General features: G+C 36.5%; 1 protein-coding gene across 1 annotated transcript; it reads right to left on the bottom strand.

The window, feature by feature from the left end:
• Positions 1-6,860: 6,860 nt before the first annotated feature.
• senp2 (SUMO specific peptidase 2) lies at positions 6,861-20,173 on the bottom strand. The gene is made up of 17 exons (XM_007248799.4): positions 19,812-20,173; positions 18,496-18,551; positions 17,872-17,984; positions 17,688-17,772; positions 17,516-17,603; positions 16,722-16,872; positions 16,206-16,312; positions 15,955-16,028; positions 15,326-15,383; positions 15,157-15,238; positions 14,543-14,668; positions 14,323-14,454; positions 13,595-13,801; positions 11,812-11,891; positions 11,591-11,675; positions 11,402-11,497; positions 6,861-10,339 (listed from the first exon to the last, which is right to left on the bottom strand). Exons 1-17 carry the CDS (start codon positions 19,994-19,996, stop codon positions 10,274-10,276), a joined length of 1,791 nt encoding a protein of 596 aa, XP_007248861.3. The 5' UTR covers positions 19,997-20,173; the 3' UTR covers positions 6,861-10,273.
• Positions 20,174-20,753: the final 580 nt, after the last annotated feature.

Genomic DNA, 20,753 nt, shown 5'->3' with positions numbered 1-20,753 from the left:
AAGTATTGTTAACATTTTAAATTTATGAATTACACTATTAAATATTTCAAGTCAAATTTAATTCAAATATACAAAATGTAGATTTAAATACCGATGCCAATTTTAAGCTCTGTGATAATTAAGTGTATTTGGGGACTAGAAGTAAAAGTGGAAGTAGGCCTAATCTGGTTCTGGCCATACACTGTCCACTTTATTATGAACTTTGGTTTTTCTACACTCCATACTGGACTAGCGACCTTCAACCTGCTCCTCAGTAGATCCCTTCTTGTAGACCTTGGATCCAACCCTCACACATTAATTACTGCCTTCAGAAGCCTTTGATGTGTGTTAAATGATGTGGGTTAAAGTTAAAACCTGTAGTCCAGAATTTCAGAAACCACTAGCTACCAGCTAACGTTACCAGGGATAGAACTGAGGTTAGCGAAGAGCTAGCTAATATTAGCGGCGGATTAGCTAACATACTAACGTCTTAAAAAGAATTAAATTTGACTTTTAAAATGGTGCACGAACCCTGGTTTTGCCACCCAGCAGCGACACCACTGTGCCTTACTAGTGTTGCATAATGCTCCTTATAATCCAGTGCGGCTTATAGTGCGAAAAATACAATAAATAAAGTATGCAGAGACTTAGAAGGAGTATAGCCTGTAATTATAGAAATAGAAAATGTTTCTATATGAAAAGCAGAGCTGATAAGATGGATAAATTATGTAATAATAAGTAACGAAGAGGTGGTCACAATGTTATGCTTGATCTGTGTTGGTACAGTGTACAGTTACAGAAGTTGTACACATGTGTTCAGATTTAAGGAAATGTGTTTACTAGATGTTCTTTAGAAGATCAGCCAGATAAAAAACACTTTGTAAGTGTACATATTCAAATGGGACCCAGTTGGGTTTTACAAATGGGCCCTGATATAACAGGCCCCTGTTCCCATCACTGGCATTCATATGTGGGGGTAAACATGGAAACTGTGGACACATTTCCTGGTGCCCATTTAGGATACCCATACAGGTCCTTTATGAGCATGTAATCTGGACACCAGGGGTGCCCAGGTCTTATTCTCCACATCTGTGCTGGTGGGAGTGCTATATTAAAACATTATATTAGGATTGGACACCCCTAGCATACATTAAGGGTTTTTGAGCCAGTGGCCAGTGAGTCTATTTCATTTCTTATATTGAATTTATTGGTTCTTTATAATCTGTTCGAATCCTATGCAAATAACTGCCATTTATAAAAAACATGTTTTTGGATATACAGATCTATGACAATGAACACATGTAAACATGTAAAGTTTCTTAATGCTTATAAAATACATGTACTGCTCAGCCATTTTGTTTACACACCAGCTACAGAGTCCAGATCTGTGGGATCAAGTGAGAAGTATAACCCCAAAATCAGAAAAGGTTGGAAGGATGCTAAAGTGCAGCATTTCTTATATTTTCTCTGACTTACAGTACAGGCCAAAAGTTTGGACACACCTTCTCTTTTTCAATGCGTTTTCTATATTTTCATGACTATTTACATTGTAGATTCTCAAAACTATGACACACATTTGGAGTTATGTACTTAACAAAAAAGGTGAAATAACTAAAAAAAATGTATATTCTAGTTTCTTTAAAATAGGCACCCTTTGCTCTGATTACTGCTTTGCACACTCTTGGCAGCATTCTGTCAATGAGCTTCAAGAGGTGGTCACCTGAAATGGTTTTCCAACAGTCTTGAAGGAGTTTCCAGAGGTGTTTACCACCTGTTTTGTTGGCCCCTTTGCCTTCACTCTGCGGTCCAGCTCACCCAAAACCATCTGGATTTGGTTCAGGTCATTTTTTGTTAAGTACATAAAACTCCACATGTGTTCATTCATAGTTTTGATGCCTTCAGTGAGAATCTACAATGTAAATAGTCATGAAAATAAAGAAAACGCCTTAAATGAGAAGGTGTGTCCAAACTTTTGGCCTGTACTGTATATTTGATTGGAGAATGAATGAAATTTCATGTTTTGTCTGCTCAGTTTAATTTAGTTTTTTAGTATACATCTATTCCTGCAGTTCAGCTCTGCAACACTTTAGGATAAGGGAAATTTAGGGCAAGTAATGAATTGAAAAACTAAATGGACTAAACAGTGGACCCTTAAGCAGGAGATGCTAACAGGTGATTGTAATCATGATTTGGTACAGCATCTGCAAAAGTCTTGGTTTGTAACCAATGTGTGAGAAAAAAAATAAATGTTTAAAAAGAAAAAAGATTAGAAGGGAGTTAGATTTTCACATTTCATGAGGTCTTAAAGCAGCATATACTGTCTTTAATACTTTGGGCCCTATTTTATACCATGTGCAAGGCACAACACAAAGCTCATTGCAATCTTATACCACACCAATAGCCTATTTTTACGCCTTCTGCCTGTTTCACTGAAATAGCAACAGTGCTTGTAAATCTATTTACACTGATGGAGATGGTGGTTTTGAAGGTGTGAGGTGTGTTCAGGTTAATTTCTAGCATATCAGTTTTCTCTGCAGAGAAGTTTTGGACACGTCCAGGCGGCTGCACCATTTAAATAGCAATGCACCAAAGTCACATAACTCTTAAAGAGAATGGCAAGCAGCATGCTGATTGGTTTATTGCTTGTGCCTTTATATATATATATATATATATATATATATATATATATATATATATATATATATATATATATATATATATATATATATATGTTGCAAGCCTGAAATGGATGCAGGTATGGATGCACAATAGGTTGAGCAGTCTGCAATCAACTGAAAGTCAATTGTAAGAGACATTTGCATTTTCCATACTTTTTTGATTTGGGGTTGTATTTCGTCCCCATGATATTGTGTGAAGGACAGTCGGCGTGCAGTCTGACCAGATCTTCTTACCCTCACATGAGCACCAGCTGCTGACTCTTCCATCACACACACACACACACACAGAAGTACTTGAATAATTGAGTGTTTATTAATAAATTAACCAGTGGATCATGTGAAGCCAGGCAGGAAGTAGGTGCTGTGCTCAGGTGAGAACGGCTGTTTTTGTTTCCGAAGGCTAATTCAGACTTACACAGGCCGAGCGGTGACGGCCTACTTTCCTGCTGAACAGGGCGGAGTTACCAGCACTGGAAAATGCCCTCAGAAGAACCTTCTGGAACAGAACACTTACAATGCACACTGTGTTCTCCTCATGTGTGAAAAGAGAGAGTTTGTTTACTGTTTGTGTATATTGTCAGTTTTATGCCCTGTCCTTTTTTTAAACACCAATAAAATACATGGACTGATAATACTGGACCTATATTGATGTAACGGAGCACTGCTGCCCTTCATTACCTCATAATAAAGACTCATACACAGACTAACATGAGGTCACATATAACAGGCTAACAGATTCATTGTTTAATGCTGTGTTTAGGTGCTCATGGCAATGCCTACTTAGCATAGAAAGCTAAAGGCCCTCCAAAAAACAACAACTTTACAAATACTGCAAATTTTCAAACGGAATAAAATAATATAAGCCATTATTTTGCCACGCACACTTTAAAGATTTCAAGAGTCATGTTCTACGACACTGTTTATTGCTGTACAAAACAATGCACAACATCTCACAAAAGTGAGTACACACTTTACATTTTTGTAAATATTTTATTATATCTTCACATGGGACAACACTGAGGATATGACACTTTGATACAAGGTAAAGTAGTCAGTGTACACTTTGTATAACAGTGTAAATTTGCTCTGCCCCCAAAATAACTCAACACACAGTCATTAATGTCTGACCACTTTTGGAAATATTGGAATATTGGAAATACTTATGGCATATTCCACTGAATTGGTGCCATTTCTGTGTGCAGGAAATTACATTTATAAATGTGCACAAAAAATAACTTTAAAATGCATTATTATTTTGTCTTGTACATTGACCTATTTTCCAGATTCAAGATTTGTATTGTCAGGTCACAGAGTACAGGTGTACACGTGAGTGAAAAACTAGGTTGCACAAGTAAGATATGTAGTTAAAAAGTAAATAAAAACAACTTAGAACTCTGAAAAATAGCATTTGTTACATGTCCCCACTCTCTAATTAAAAACTTTTATTAAAATCCTTCAGAGATGTAGTTTTAGTTGTGTCCCTGGGTTTTACTCATTCCTGTTACCGTAACACATTACTGCATCTGAAACATCTTTAACATTCTACAAGTCACATCTACAACAGGAATTACATTCGTTGGTTCTTCTGAAGTGCTGCTCAGTGTCGCCATGCATGCATCTTTTTTTCAGTTTTTTTGCTAATTCTATGCCAAAAAATGTATTCCTGTTACTCAAAACATGAAAAAAGTAACAAGAATGAGTGCCAGTAACAGGAGTGAGTTCCAGTAACAGGAGTGAGTTCCAGTAACAGGAGTGAGTTCCAGTAACAGGAGTGAGTGCCATTAACAGGAGTGATTTTTTTTGTTGTTATAAATAACAAAAGAAAAGGGTCTTTAAAAAAAAGACTTTCTTAAGAGCAAATCAAAGGAATTAATGGACTTGGTCTCATCTTAGCTTTTAAATATACTTTTTAAATGTCACAAGTTTTGTAAACATCTTCGGTTTAAAAACCTTGTAAAAATTAAGTTTGATCAGCACATGTATTGAATAGTTAATTATAAGTATTGTTAGATTCAGAGTTGAACAAAAGAGAAAAAAAATAGGTTTCATTTGGAAGAGTTAAAACAAGCAACTGGCAGTGAAAGCAGTATGGGTCTAAAATGCTAAATATTTTTATGACTAATACAGAAACTATTGTAAATGCTGGAGTTCCACAGGGTTCAATTGTAGGGCCTGTGAAACTGTAAAGAACTGAAGTGTAAGCTGCAGGGTCTACCAGCTTAAACACTGAACACAAACACACCTGATGAAGTTAAAAATAGAGATAAAAACTTTTATTTTTCCATCATTAATATTTTTGAGCATGCATAACATTTTCAAAGGATGTCTATATACTTCTAAATACATATACACCTTTACCCTGTTTACTATAGAAAAATGAAAATATACAGGTAAACTTTCTTTACGTTTTTAAAGAAATACTTAATTCCACTTATACTTTATATAAGGAATATCCAGGATGGTCAATGCAACGATTATTAATTTCATTTTTGACTGTTTTAGGCAAAATGCATGAACACAAAATTTGATGTAAAAACTCATTATTTTAGTTTTATAATGTAGTGCAGTGAACAAGAAATATGTTTTCATTTTTTTTATTTTACTTTTTTCATCTCTGCCCCTCACTATCAGAATTTCAGAAAAAATGAAAAATGAATCTTTTCTTGATTTTCTGATTTTTTTTATTATTGTATTATACCATCAGATTTCTGTTATAATACACAAAAATGGACAAATCTGAAAATCTAGAAAAGATTCAACTTTTATATATTTTTAAATTCTGTTTGTGAAAGGCTGAAACGAAAATATGTAGATAGATCATTGAAAAAAATGGATAAAAACACATTTCTTTTTCACTATACTGAATGAAAAAAAAAACAATAATTAAGTTTTAAACCCAATTTTCTATTTTCGAATTTAGCTTGATACGGTCAGATTAAACTGCCGAACGTTACACTGACCCAGGACAAGTGGTGAGGCCCTTTTCCATCATTGACTGGTCGAGCTCAGTGACTCGCGGGCTCCCTCTAGCGGTGTGCTGTCATTAATGATAAAAAGAGGTAAAAGACTCTGTGTCCTGCACATTTTAGTGTCTTTTACTGCTTTCAACATACTAATCCAACCCTAAAATAATATCATGATTTCTAAGGAACTTTTGCTAATGATATTCTTTCTGATATGATACAACACTGAAAACACAGACAAATAAAGGCTAATTTAAACATTACAAATTGGACAATAAACCAGAATTGTATTTTTAAGACGTTTTGAAGAGCGGTTTACTACATGGCATATTCCACTGAATGGGTGCCCTTTCTGTCCCCAGGAAATTACATGTATAAATGTGAACACAAAATAACTTTAAAATACATTGTATTATTAAGCATAGTGTCTTGCACACTGACCTAATTGCAAAACTAAGAGGTGTATTTAAAACATTAATAAAAACTACTTAGAACACTGAAAAAAATAGCGTGTTACCTGACTATAAACTTTACCATAAATATATAATTATTAAAATCCTTTAGAGGTGTTTTTTTTTTGCATTGTTGCCTGCCCCCAAATCCCATTTATGCTTTAATATATTAAATAAATCCTTAATATTTGAGTAAAAATACACATTTGAGTTGCGTCCCTGGGTTTCACTCATTCCTGTTATTGTAACACATTACCCAATCTGAAACATCTGGAATATTTTACAAGTCACATCTACAACAAGAAGTCACACAGTGTTCGCAAGTCTCACGCTTTGAGCGTGTGGCACGCGCCTCAGCGAGTTCACACGCTCACACATGGTATTTCTCACGCTTGCCAATCCATTGGCGGTATATTATAATGTACTCTCATTGAGCCAATCAGAATATAGATCGCTCTGTTGTTAGGCAGACCTAGTCAAAGAGGGGGGAGTTTCAGGAGTGTCAGGCGCGAAGAACTGTCCGATTCGAAAGTTCTGAAACACACGTTGGTGGACAACTGTCTAGTTCTGTCATGCAAGAATAGGCACTTTTTTCCCCCACAACGGCACATTAGGGAACTTTATCTCTTTATTTGCCGGCCTACAGGATGCTTTAATAACCTTTTTCAACCAAGGGGGCATCTGTGGGTCTGCCAGGGTCCATGGACACCCTGATCAATATTCGGGAAGTATTTAGATATGCAGGTTGGGAATCCCAATAAAGATAAACAACAAACGAAGACAGGTAATATTTTTTCCTCCACTGTTCTTTTATTACTTAAAAAAATAACCAACAATCTGCATGTATGACAAAAACATATCAGCGCATTTACAGTAGACTTCAGCATCTCCAACTGTCTGTAATAACACACACACACACACACACACACACACACACACACACACACACACACAGGTGTCCAGCTCTCTCACACTCCTCATTCTTCCAAATGATCACAAGATATGAACAGGTTAAGATAAGTCAATACTCAAGCTCAGTCAAAATGAGAAATGTAACTTTGTAGTGACTAGAATTCTGATGGAAGGAGCAGAAAGTAGAAATTTATATTAAAGGTAATAATGTATTTTACACAAAGGTTACAGACATGGAATGTTGAACTCTGGCAAAAACTAAATCTATTAAACCTAAATCATCCAGTCAACTGTGAGTCAGGGACACACTGCACTAATGCAACTGACTGAGGATCAAAATGCTACTTGCTGCTCCTTTAAAAAGGCCATTCCTTCATTAGAAATGCAAACTGTAGTTTTAGGGCCACTGTTTGAGAATATAAAAATAGTACAACTTTAAGGAATAAAGTCATAAGATTTCAAGAATAAGGCTAAAGCTTTTTTTTTATATAAAGAACAGTAAACACCATTTGTTATACTTTCATTATCAATAATCAATCTCCTGTAGTGTATGGCACTGAAACAACTGCAAATGTTGCAGATGGACGTGAAAGAAACATACTTTGGTTGAGGGAGACAGCAGCAGAACTCAAGTGTTCGTGACTAGTGATGTTGAAATCTCAAAGCCATTTGAAGAGGGATTGTAGTTAAACAAACAGACTTTTCAAGAGTCCTTATACTAATGACAATCTGGCACTTATGGTGCAGGTTATTGAGTAATGGTGCAACTGATATAAAAATGATTAATAAAGTTCCTCAGTGTCCTGGAGACTTTTCCCCAATAGCACTTTACTGTGTAATTTCATGACTTTATTCCCAAAGTATTACAACTTTACTATCAACATAATTATGTCTTATTATGAATTTTTTTATTATTTTAACAGTGGCGCTAAAACAGTCACAGAAAAGCACTCTGAGGGTCAGAGAAAGTGCATTTGGCATTCATTACTGTTCACTGCTTCCAGTTTAATTAAATAGAACCCAGAAAACACTTGCAGTTTGAATACAGCATGTAATGATCAAAAAAGAAAACAAAAATATAGAGAAATCTGATCTGTCACACTCTAAATAAAGGTGCCTCATAGGATGGTTCCTCAAGTAATGCCCATGCTTTTACCTCTACCTTGTTGTGTCTTGACTTTGACACTTTGTTGTGGTGAAAAAAAAAAAAAAAAACAGCAGGTGAGAAAGGTACCACAAACCATAGGCCAGACCAAAGCTTGGATTAACAGAACCATGGTTCGGTTTGTTTACAGAGCCTATTCAGACATCTATTCAAACATCTAGAAAAGTGCTTTTACACTGCAAATGAACCGAACAATGGTTCAGTAGATCTGGATCAAGACCACCTCTTTTGTTTGGCCCAAATTTTGGTCCTTTTTCTGGACCGTTCACACCTTTTTTTTTTTCCCAGACCAAAATAAAAAGTCCAATCCATACAAAACAAACAGTTAGATGTGAAAGGACCCAACAGTTCTGAGGAACCTCCACTTTATGTCCTCTACAGAACTAAAAGTGGGTCTTTTACAGCTTTACTTAAAGAACCATTTAAAGCACCTTCATTGTGAAGAGTGCATACCCATCATACACACCAATCATATAATACAGACCTGTGTAATACCTAAATTCAGGCAAGCACATGTGCTCACACACTCACTCATTAGCATACACACAGACACACTCAAAGCATGTCTCCAGTTCTGTTTAAGAAGTGTTGAACATTCCTTAACACTCAAAAAAATATTCAGGCTAATTAGTACTAAAATTTAACAACTGCATTCACACAGCAGGTAATAGTGGCCCAAAACAGATTTTTTGTGTTATATCATGTGACACAGATTTGTACTGTGAATCTGATATTTTTAATTTCAGTTATGTGGAACTGAAACCCGATACATTTCCAATTCACAGCGATGCGACTCAAAGCCAGATCAGAATTAATAAAGCTTTACGTCAAGGAAAAGGGAAAATGGACAACAGCAGTGAGGGAGGGTTTCATGCAGAATAAAGAGGAAACAGGTATTTGGAAGGCTATTTAGAAGGCTTGCAATTGCTGTGTCACTGAATGTTTTAAATAAAATAAATAACATGAATAACACAGACACAGGGCATGGCTGTATTATCAAAGAGCAATAAGAAGCTTAAATGAAATTTAAAGAAAGGACACAAACCAAAAAATATGCAAGGTCGAATATTATGCCCATTTTTACTGCAAGCTTTGAACACATTCTTGGTGATAAGCCCACCATCAGCCCCTGGAAATCCTTTAGAGCTGATTCTGGTGAGGATGAAAATTAAACTTCACGTCATATAAATCACACATCACAAAAGATAGTGTAAATAGCCTAAAATAAGCATTGGGTTTGGTGAGAAAACCAGATTTTTAGCCACTTTCACCTGCTGTGTGAACGTAGCCAAAATAAAGGACAAACTTATATTAAGGCACTTTGGGCTGAGTTTACGTATGTACACATTTGGACAAAACCAGTCCACTGAATAAATACTGTCGCTTTACACTGCAATAATACACAGCTCAAGTACCATAGTTCTCATATACATTCACTTCTGCCACTGCTTACGATTGCTGTCAGCGAATAACAGTCCATAGCGTGTTTCACACCCCGCTGAATTAAGACTTGCGCACTCCTTTAGCAATAAATAATATCTTCTTTTTCCTACTCATCCAAACATGTGGGGGACAGTGTATAGATACTGTATATCCATTCTTAGGGTCAGTCTACACTGCATGGCCAATCACACCGAAAAAAAGAATTGCAGTCTTCTCAAAAGAAGTTCAGCAGCCCAACACAACCATAAAAAAGGTTATCTTATACTCCTTCTGTGTGCATTTAAATCCTCCAACATGAGCCCATATCTCTCCAAATCCAGAAGGTATATGCAGACTGACCCCTAGGGGGCGATAATGCTCGGATAATGCTTGGAATGATGAGGCGCTTCATTAACAAAGGTGCCCTAAAAAAAAACTCCACTATCCAATCCATTCCAGTGCCTTACTGTCTAGCCTTATCCATCAGCAAACTGCCAACCGAAAGATCCAGTAACTGGTAGAAAAAGAAACAACACTATGAGTTGTTAGGCTGATTGGAAAAGTTTAAGACTGGAGTGACTAGATATACTAGAATGGAATCAGGTTTTTCTGTTCTAAATCTCTGTAAGTACAGAAACTGTGGAGGATGAACGTGTGGTGTGGTCCAGGGCTTTGGTCAAGTTCAGACAGTTCACTGTCCTCCTACTGCAGCAGTTTCTGCTTCAGAATCTCCCAGATCATCGCCTTCCGGAAATAGGGCATGTGACACTACAGAGAGAAGTAAGAGACAGGACAAAGAAAATACAGTATGAAAACCCTTAGTTGCAATATTAAGAGACTCTGATCTAGACTTGGGCAACATGTTAAAACAAATCCTGATATTTAAAGACATTTTCATGATAATGACAATATTTATGGTTGCATTCATAGTTGTGGATTCTTAGAAACTGCTATGCTGGCACTCTTCCATGCATACTAGATCCACCAGTAAACAGGACTTGATAGATTCTCTAATGAACTGTACAGTTGGATCAGTTTTCTTTAACAATGATTTAACAATGAAGTAGCAACTCAAATGGACTAAGTGCAATAAAATAACACATACGGACTAAGCGCAATAAAATAATACATACGGAATAAGTGCAATAAAAATTCTATTCAAATACATTCACTGCATATTTATATTTATAGTTATACTAATTATATTTGCTGTTTTATACTTTTGTCTACTTGCTTTGCACTTTATATTGTAAGATTGTTCAGTTTTATTTTATTACTCCCTGTCACCTACTCTTTGTTTCTATCTGTGTGTACTGTATTGATGCTGCTACTGGAACCCTAATTTCCCTGAGGGAACCTCCCAAAGGGATCAATAAAGTTCTTTCTATCTATCTATCTATCTATCTATCTATCTATCTATCTATCTATCTATCCATCTATCTATCTATCTATCCATCTATCCATCTATCCATCTATCCATCTATCTATCTATCTTCACCAAAATGCTTAAAAAAAGATTTTTTTTCAAAATACAATACACTATCGTCATAATGTTTAGTCTGATCAGTATTGTTTATTTCACTCCAATTTTGGTTGCAAGAGGTGCATTATTGATACTGTAACTTGTTCGATCATTGACTTCTGGTGACATCTGTTGAAAATGTATGTTTTAAAATATTTTTAAATATTTTACAGAAAAAAACTATACTGCAACCCTATTTTACCCAGTAAACATTTGGCACATAAACCCAAACAAACGTCTTCAATTTTAGAGGAATTATTAAACCAGGTTAAAGTATAGACTTTAAAAAAAATAAATTATTGTTTTACCTGTCTGAAGGTAAAGGGATGTCCACGGGCAATGTAGTCCGAATACTTGCATACAAACACACCGCAGTCACTCCCATTCCTCTGCTGGGGAATCTCCTGAAATATTTAGTATATTTTAAATGTATGAACAGGAAAAATGTTTAGTTATGTTAAGCTGTAATTACAATTACTACAATGATTGTAGCTTACAGTGGCTCGCATGCTGCTCACTGTCCACTTCAGCTCTTCCAGGTCCTTGCCTTTCTTGACCATGTGCTCCTCTTTCAGATACATCCTGCCCAAAAAGAAAAAGAAGTCAAATAAAAAAAAGGGAGAGAGAGAGAGAGAGAGAGAGAGAGAGGGGTATGTGACATTCTGCCAGAAAGGTGAACTGTTTGTTCCGATAAAAAGAGAACAGCATGCCCACTCACAGTATCAGGTTGCAGATGTCATCATGCCTTTGGCCCATGGAGTCGTATGACCTCACAGATTTAGTTCTGAAGTCAACAGCCTGCAGGAGACAGAAAACAACAGTGGCTTTCAGTGTAAATCTCAGACTACTTAGTAGGGATGCACGGATGTGTTAATTCTGGACTGATGCCAATACACACATTTATAACTTAAAACTAAAAATGAATAAAAATGAGTCAGGGTCAGACAACTGTAGTAGTGCGGTCAGCATCACTTGGTCGTTTCCTGGCATAGAATAAGTACATCAGCAAGTATTGGTTTGAAATATTGACCATAGTGCTGGACAATACGGCCAAAATTTATATAACAATATATTGTAATATATAATATTCCTTAATTTTGGAGAAACTGCTAAGAATAACTGCTCCGAAAAACTGCTAAGAATAAATGGAATGCATTGGAAATCTGTACACTACTGTCTGAAAATTTAATTTAAGTCTTTAAGCCTTCTCTCACATAAAACTATATGATACTTTAGAAATAAAAATGTCAAAATAAATCAATGCCCAATTTTATTTGCATATAGCAAAATAAAAACATGACATCACTGTCAAACATAAACCATATATACCAATATACATATACATATTACCAATATAAATAACTAAAATATGCAAAAAGCATTCATATACATAAAAGGAACAGGATATCCCCATCAAATAAACAATCCTATGGGCTTTGAATGACGCCGGTAAAAAAAAAAAAGCCTGTCTGTGACAGATTCTGTAAATAATACATATCGATATAGCACAAAATGATATCACCGTTATTGAAACATTTCATATTGCGACAAATACCGATATTGAATTTTTGTCCAGGCCTAACTGACCATAAGCAATTTTTTAGCCAATACAAATATATTTCATTGTGCCTCCCTACTACTTAGTGCCATTACGTGGCGGACCAGATAAGTAGCTTTCCAGCCCAGAGGGTTGTTGAACCCAATAGCAGAACGGTTGATCTCAAAGCAGGTAAACCCAAGAAGAAAAGAAAAAATAAATAAACACACCGCTCCTCACACGGGATCGAAGCCGTGTCGTCAGGGTCGCAGTCCAATACACTATCACTGCCCCGGCTAGTGAATTGGGACACGGCTGGAAAAAAACGCCCTTATAAGGAGATAGGTAGCCCAAGAAGAGGCGGAAAAACAAGAGCAGGCGGTAACTAAAGTCTCCAGAGAAGCATTTAATTTTTTGTTCATTATAGTTCAAACAACCTCATGGGCCAGATGTTTCATGCTTGCGGGCCACATCTGGCCTGCAGGCGGCTTATTGCCAACCACTGGTTTAGACTTCTCATCGAGCAACACAGAGGCATTAAGACACTACTTAAAGCCATAACAAAACAGAAACCCACAGTAGACAAAATGAGACCACAACTATTGAGATGCAACTGAAGTGTAGACTTCCAGGTTTAATTCAGTGAGTTGAACAAAAATATCCTATGAAGTATTTTGGAACTGCAACCATTTATCTACAAAGCCTGCTCATTTCAGGGGCTCAAAAGTAATTAGAAAAATTATTGCAAAGGCTAATTCATGCACTGCACATGCTATTCCCTTATTAACCCATCATCAGTTAAACAGTCACTGTCCAAATATTTTTATGAGGCCTAACTGTATAAACCTACACCTGGGCATTTTGCCCCACATTAGGTTACATAGTTTCTATGTGGACATCAGAGGCCTGAATAAAACCCATTCTATGGCACTCTCAATATGTGATGTTGCAGTAGATGACTCACTATGAGAGACCAGTGGACACCCAGATGAAGGGGTATGAGGATGATGTCATGTAGAAAGAGGTCGACAGCCTTGGTCCAGCGCCGGACGGCAGCATGGCCACCCCCGTGGAGCTTTGGAAAGAAAAATGTGCTGAAGCAGTAGACTTTTAAAGCGCCAGCATCCTGCTCACTGCGTGCCATCACCAGGTTGAGGTAGAAGTTTATCACCTTTAGAGAGATAGAGAGAAGAATAAGAGTCTTTAAACTTTTATACTTTACAGTAATACAAAAAAAGAACAATATATAAAATAACATTTTTTTTCTACAATGAGTACACACCATGCCTCAAGTGGAATCAGACGTCAAAAAAAAAAAAAACTGCAAAAAAATTTCCAGTTGTGTAGAAGGTTTGTTTTTGGAGTTTAATCAGCATAATGTCAGGATGTTTAATAATTGTTTATTATGAATACAATATACCAACTGACATTTTACAATTAAGAAAATTCTGAGACAAGAAGTTTTAGTTTACATATAGGGCCTGACAGGTTAAGCACTAACAAACACAAATATAAAACGTTATTAAAAGTCACAGTAAAATTTTTTATATAGAATTTGAATCCTATCCTTGTCACAAATTTCCTAAGATCATTAAGTCTAACATCTTGAGATGCTTGGCATAATAGCAGTGGTACAGGTACTATAGTATGAGAACTACTGAACTACAGCTTGCATCAATTTTCATACTATACCTCATCATTAAGCCAGCTGCCTTCCTGTAGAGTTGCCAGGTCTCGTTGTGTAATGCGGAGTTTGAAAGCACTGCTCAGGACCAAGTTTGGATCCCTCTGTGCGAGAGCAGAACTCACCTCATGCTGCATTTCCTAAAAGGACAGAACACACATGATCATTCGTTTCCAAAATCAATGCGATGCAACAAATAGAGGACAGAACTGTCACAGAACTGTTCACCTTAGTGAGTCTGGGGAACTCCTCTTCACAGCGCCTCCCCGTATCCGGCTGGGACACTGCAACTGCCTCTCTCTCCTTCAGGTTCAGCCTGGTCTCTACCTCAACAGATAGATCCACATCTACTGGCTGAGTATGAGAGCAAGAAAGAGAAATAAATGAAAAAGAGAAAATTAAGGTACAGAAGGAAGTAGACTATAAGTACCAATGGACACCTTGTGATGATTTCTTTTTAGTAATTTATACTCCATTTTCTAGCCAATTTAATCAAGTCAACTACCCAATCCACAGTTAAATGAACTTTCCAATCTCTAGTAATGCACCCAACCCATTGGGGGGTGGGGATGGGTTCACTGGGTAGCTAACGCAGTTGAAAGCCCCAGACACCCAGCTCTGATTCATCAGCTACGAGATGACCAGCATCACACTTGGAGTGGTGGGTGGAGGAAATTCCATAAACCCTTACATGAGAAGGCATTATCAATTGTGCTCTCTCAGGCTCTGATGCCAGTGCCAAGCAGAATGATCAGAGCACACTGAGCCCTTAAGGGATCTATTTCTTGTAGAATCAAGAATCAACTCACATAAATCAATTGAAAACATTTAGAACTCCTCACCACAGTCTTTTTGGAAGACTTTTCTTCAGGTTTCTTCACTTTTGCATCATTGAGGCGTGCACTGCAAGTGCCTTCAACCAATCTGCAGCAAAAAGTTAAGCATGTTAGAGAAACTAAGCCAAAAAAAAAAAAATAGTGGGCAAATATTAAGGGGAAAAACATGACTTACCTTTCCTTGGTTCGGTTTAAAGAAGCGGATTCCCTCCACACAGGCACATTGGGGTTGACTACAAAAAAGCAGAATTCATATTAAATAGACAAAGTGAGCAAACTTTCAGGTATTTGTGAAAACTTGCTGGATTGCAATAAAATCACCACAGGCTAAGAAAAATAAATACCCAAATGTTTGCACTAAGGCTACATAATATTGAAAAAATTCAACATCTCATTATATTAAAAAGGTGTTTTATGCATCACAGATTAATGTGAAATAAATAATGCAATCAAGGGTAAATGTGGTACGGAAACAAGAAAGATGCAGAGTTTTTATTTGTACCAAACAAAGTGTAGAATGGAGAGTATAGTTTGATTTGCCTTACATGACACTCTGATGTATTTCAAAGAAACTTCACAATTCTAACCAAAACATGGCTTTTAATTTAATCAGATATTGAAGGTATATGCAAAGAAAAGGTCAATCCAGTAGGACACTACAAAAAGTTATTTGTATAATAAAACAACAAAACACATTTTTCATCTTTGTAATGTCAATTTTCAATTTTACCATGTTAAATTTACCCCATTTAAAGATTTGTTGTGTGCAAAGGAGAGAGACAAAGATACAGCATATGAACTCACCTCTGATTGGAGCAGGTTTGCTGATTTCAGAAGCATGGTTAAAGGATTTGTAACCATCCAGTGGAAAAGTTGAGCTGAATGACATAAGAATTGGTGTCTACGTTAGTGTACTGCCTCCAAACAAACAACCAATTAACTACGACATCTTATACACATTTAAACTACATTTTAACTTTATTCTCAGAAAAACCTAGCAAAAAGAAACCATACATTTAAAAACAAACAAAAAAGGTCAAGCATAAGGTTCCTACTTTGGTGGCTTCACCCTTCCAAACGGTAGTGGTTTATTCTTGGAATATTTTTCTGACACCATCTCCACCAGCTTCCTGTAGTGTTCTCGATCACTTTCCTTCAGTGCCTAAAATACAGGATTAACCAAAAGACCTTAACTAGCAATAAACATAATTAAATAACTGAGCCCTTTCAACAAGTAACCATATACTGACTATTTCCTTACGGGGAGAACGTGTTTTTCTTTACTCTAGTAAGTTACTTTATTTTTAAGTGCTTTCATGCATGAATGAGTCTTAATAAAGCAATTTTTTTAAGAAACAATAACTAATACAGAGGATTATAATAGTAATTAATAATATTTTGTAGTTACTGCTTTATATTTTAAGCAGTCACACGACTTGTAGAGTGCAGTAGGTTAAAACTATTTTTACATACAAGTAAACACACAAACATATTTTGATAACCTTATCTGTAACTTAATAAAAATCAGAGCTCCTTCATTTAAGGGGCTGGGCGTTTGGTGCATTTCTTACCTCCTCTACAGCAAGGCAGGGCTTGTGGGTGCGACTGGGGGGCTCGATCTCAGGCAGCCCTAGTCCAGTACGAGAAGGTAGCAGCTGCAGTGACCGCCTCCCTGGTCGCTCTCTCAGTCTGTCCTGGTTCCCCATATACAGGACTGCTCCACTATATACCAGAAGAAAGCCAGATGGTTATAATCCATCATAAAATGTATACATTCAATCACGTAACCATATTGTGAAAAAGGGGACGGTGCATCTCTTTAAAAAAAAAATGAATGAATGAATAAATAAAGATATTTTAGGGTAATTTTCAGACAATATTCTTGGCAATATATATGAAAAAACACAGAGTTTAATATAAATAAATAAATATACAAGTTATTGTCCATTTTGTAATAATTGCAACATAATGCAACACAATTGTTACAAAAAAATAAATCACAATCCTAAAGTGCATGCATTTAGACTGCAAATAATTCCTTTAAAGCTTCACAGTAAATAGCAAGACAATTTCAGAACAGACTACTTTTAGGACAGAATTATCCTATGACCACACTACATAGATACCACTGTTCTAAACACATAAAAAGTTCTCTTTTACATAGATTTTATAAATATGACAAATTTTTATACACTGTATTTACTTAAATTTTACTTTAACAATCACAGTATATTGCCTTGATTACAGTATCGCAATATATTGTGATTTATCTAATCATTACCTCACTATCATGATACATGTATTACATCACCAATTTCTTGCAAATACTATGACATGTCAATATGGAGAACATATCATTACTTACTCAGGCTTCTTTATAAGGGGCTGAGGATTCTGAAAGGAATTCACCACAGTCCTCTCTTTACACGTCAGTCCCATTTCTCTTGGTTTTTCTGAGGAAAAAAAAAGAGAGGAATAAAAATGAGTATTTAAGACAAAGAACAAACCCATCCACTTTATAGTGTAGACAAACGTACCCATTTTAACATCACCATTAATCATCCATTTATTAAGGCCGTTGCTGTGAATTTCATCAATTCCCATCAGAGTAACATGACCAACCTGGGATAAACACAGAAAGAGCATAGTAAAACAATACAAAAACATTACACACCTAATAATTGTAAAGCTGTTACAAAAGTGACTGATGTACAGCCAAACCTGTGAGCCTTTATACTCCTTGTCCTTTCCATAACGGCCAGTCTTGTGATGTCGTAGCCGAAACAGCCCTGCAATGCCTGCAAAAGTCTTCTTGACAACTCGGACGATCACATCTGCAGAGAAGCATGGGTTGTTTAATAGACTGCAATAGATACTTTAAGGAAGGGAAATATATTGTAAATATCGATACATTTGGAAAAGTATTCTAGAAAATCTGAAAGTAGTCTGCACATTCCGTTGTAGAAGTAGCATCGCAATAATTGACCAGCATGACAACTTTATTTCAAATAACATGACTAAATGAAGTTGTGTGTAAGTGCAATACCAAAAAAGTGCATTTCTCTTATCCTTATTTTTAATGTATTGCATAGACACACAGCTAGAGATTTCCTTATACTTTTCAGTAAATTATATTGTGCATCAAAACAGTTTCTCAATGGGTTTTTCCCACTCATATCCCCCAGCTCTACTGGGGGTGCTGATTTTCAGGCTTTGGGTAAAATAATCCAAGATAACCCAAATATTTATCTTATGCTGCTGACTAGGAGCTGAGTCCAATCTAAACAGTAAAAAAATACAGAATACGTGTACTTTAATACACGTATTCTGCAGTTTAGCAGTTACCTCGTCTAGGTCTTTTGATCTCCAGGTGTTCCGAAATACCATCAGGTGAGTGGACACTGCATTAGACAGGAAAAATAATATTGGATTAACTAAAGACATATTCAACACGTCCAAATTATTAGTTAATAGTTTTTTTTTCTGACTGTTAAATTGGTTTAGATCAGGGAAGGAATACGTTAACTAGCCACATTAACTAATCTGTTTGGTCCAGCGTTAGAATAAAAACTGTTTGTTTCTTATATAGATGTTGTATGTAGTCGTATTTATTGCTAGAACAGTTTAAAACCACTGCTAGTGCTAGGTCTATATATTCATAAATATAATAGTCATAAATGCTAAGTCAAGTTAGACACCTAGCGTTAGCAAGCTAACAGTTAACCTAGTCAGAATCAGAAAGCTCATATTGTCAAAAAGTCTGTTGAGTCCACAATTTACTCCACTTAACTCCAGATCATTAACAGGAACCAACCCAAACTCTACATGTTTGAAAACAGACATAAAAACTAGACTCACATAACGAAACTAAAGGTTTGTCAGACATGAACTGTTTGATCTGAATTCAGGAAGAAAATGTTTTTAAAATAAAGTTTAGGAAAGAGAAAATTTTGATTTTATTTATAATACTTTGACATTGGCAGATTCACTTATTCATTTTTATATTTTTTTTATCACAATTACAATTATTCTTTTCTCAAAATGTTCCTTATTAAACATGAAAGCTTTTTATGTAATGCTTGAATAGAAACCCTCAAGATGTAGAGGTGAAATGTCAGCCAGACAATTGTTAAAAATCCTGGCCTGTTAAGGAGTTAAATACGGACAAAATTAACGTTGATTCAACATAAGCTAGCTAACCTAGGTTAACTACTTTTGCTTTCTGGTTTGGCTTTAGACAACAGGCTTTAGTCCATTTGAGATTTTTGATTCTCAATAGCAAGACAGCAAGCTAGCTAAGCAAACGTACCCAACTTAGCTAATTAACTAGCTGGCTAGGTTATATTAAGCAACCCGTGTTTTAAGTTTATTTAAAAAACAAAACTACATACGAAATGTATCTCCAAAAAACATACAGTTTGTTATTTAACCACCCGGATAAAATGTTATTGTTGCTAGCTAGCTAACGTGCTAATGCTAACGCTGGCTAAAACACTGCTACCAGATACCCTGTCAAACAAACCTCAGCTAGTTAGCTTTAGCTTGTTTAGCAAACTGGCTTGTGTTTACAGGTTAAACAGCCTGACTAAACTAAGATTCAGACAGAAATGAGAGCGCAGGTTTAACCTCTGGTAAATACAGGTCTAGTCTGAAACACCGACCTCTGGTAGTTGCGTTTGGCGGGCCTGTAGTGCTCCTGTTCCCGCGGCGGAGGCTCTGTACTGCTGCTGCTGCCCCTCAGTGGCGCTTTACCGTCTCCGTGCGCGTCGCTAGGCCACACCGCCAAACTCCCCCCAGAAAAAGGCACGAAGAGCGACGACAGACCGTCAACTATCCATTCATACATCACAAACCACCAGGAAGAAAAGGACACCCGCTCGCTCGGTAATGCCAGGACTATGCTTTGTATTCAGACAACCAGCCAGATTCAAAGACGCCAGCTCCTACTATAACGCCGACACTGACCCCGCCGCCACGCTCGCCTCAGTCCCGTGGATCCCCGCTCCTCTCCGCGTGAGCTCCGCCCCTCAGCGCGCTCCGCTGCTGGAAACGTCACCGGTCCAACAGCGTCCACCGGTCAGAGAGCAGCGGAGAGAGAGACCACCAAAGCCCGGCTTACAGCGACCCCTGCACTATTCTGAGCCCGATTACCTTTCATATCCTATTATACAGCTCTGGAAAAAATTAAGAGACCACTTCAGTTTCTGAATCAGTTTATCTGATTTTGCTGTTTATAAGTATATGTTTGAGTAAAATTAAAAATGTTATTTTATTCTATAAACCACAGACAATATTTCTCCCAAATTCCAAATCTAAATATTGTCATTTAGAGCATTTATTTGCATTTATTTATTTTAAGAGTTCAGAAATCAATATTTGGTGAAATAAGCCTGGTTTTAATCACTGGTTTTCATGCATTGTGGCATGTTCTCCTCCACCAGTCTTACACACTGCTTTTGGTTAACTTTATGCCACTCCTGGTGCCAAAATGCAAGCAGTTCAGTTTGGTTTGATGGCTTGTGATCGTCGACCTTACTCTTGATTATATTCCGGAGTTTTCAATTTGGTAAAATCAAAGAAACATCATTTTAAGTGGTCTCTTA

The sequence above is a fragment of the Astyanax mexicanus genome, chromosome 5 (assembly GCF_023375975.1).
Source record: "Astyanax mexicanus isolate ESR-SI-001 chromosome 5, AstMex3_surface, whole genome shotgun sequence".
In the NCBI taxonomy this organism is placed as follows: domain Eukaryota; kingdom Metazoa; phylum Chordata; class Actinopteri; order Characiformes; family Acestrorhamphidae; genus Astyanax; species Astyanax mexicanus.
This window is presented reverse-complemented; position numbering and strand designations above follow the sequence as displayed.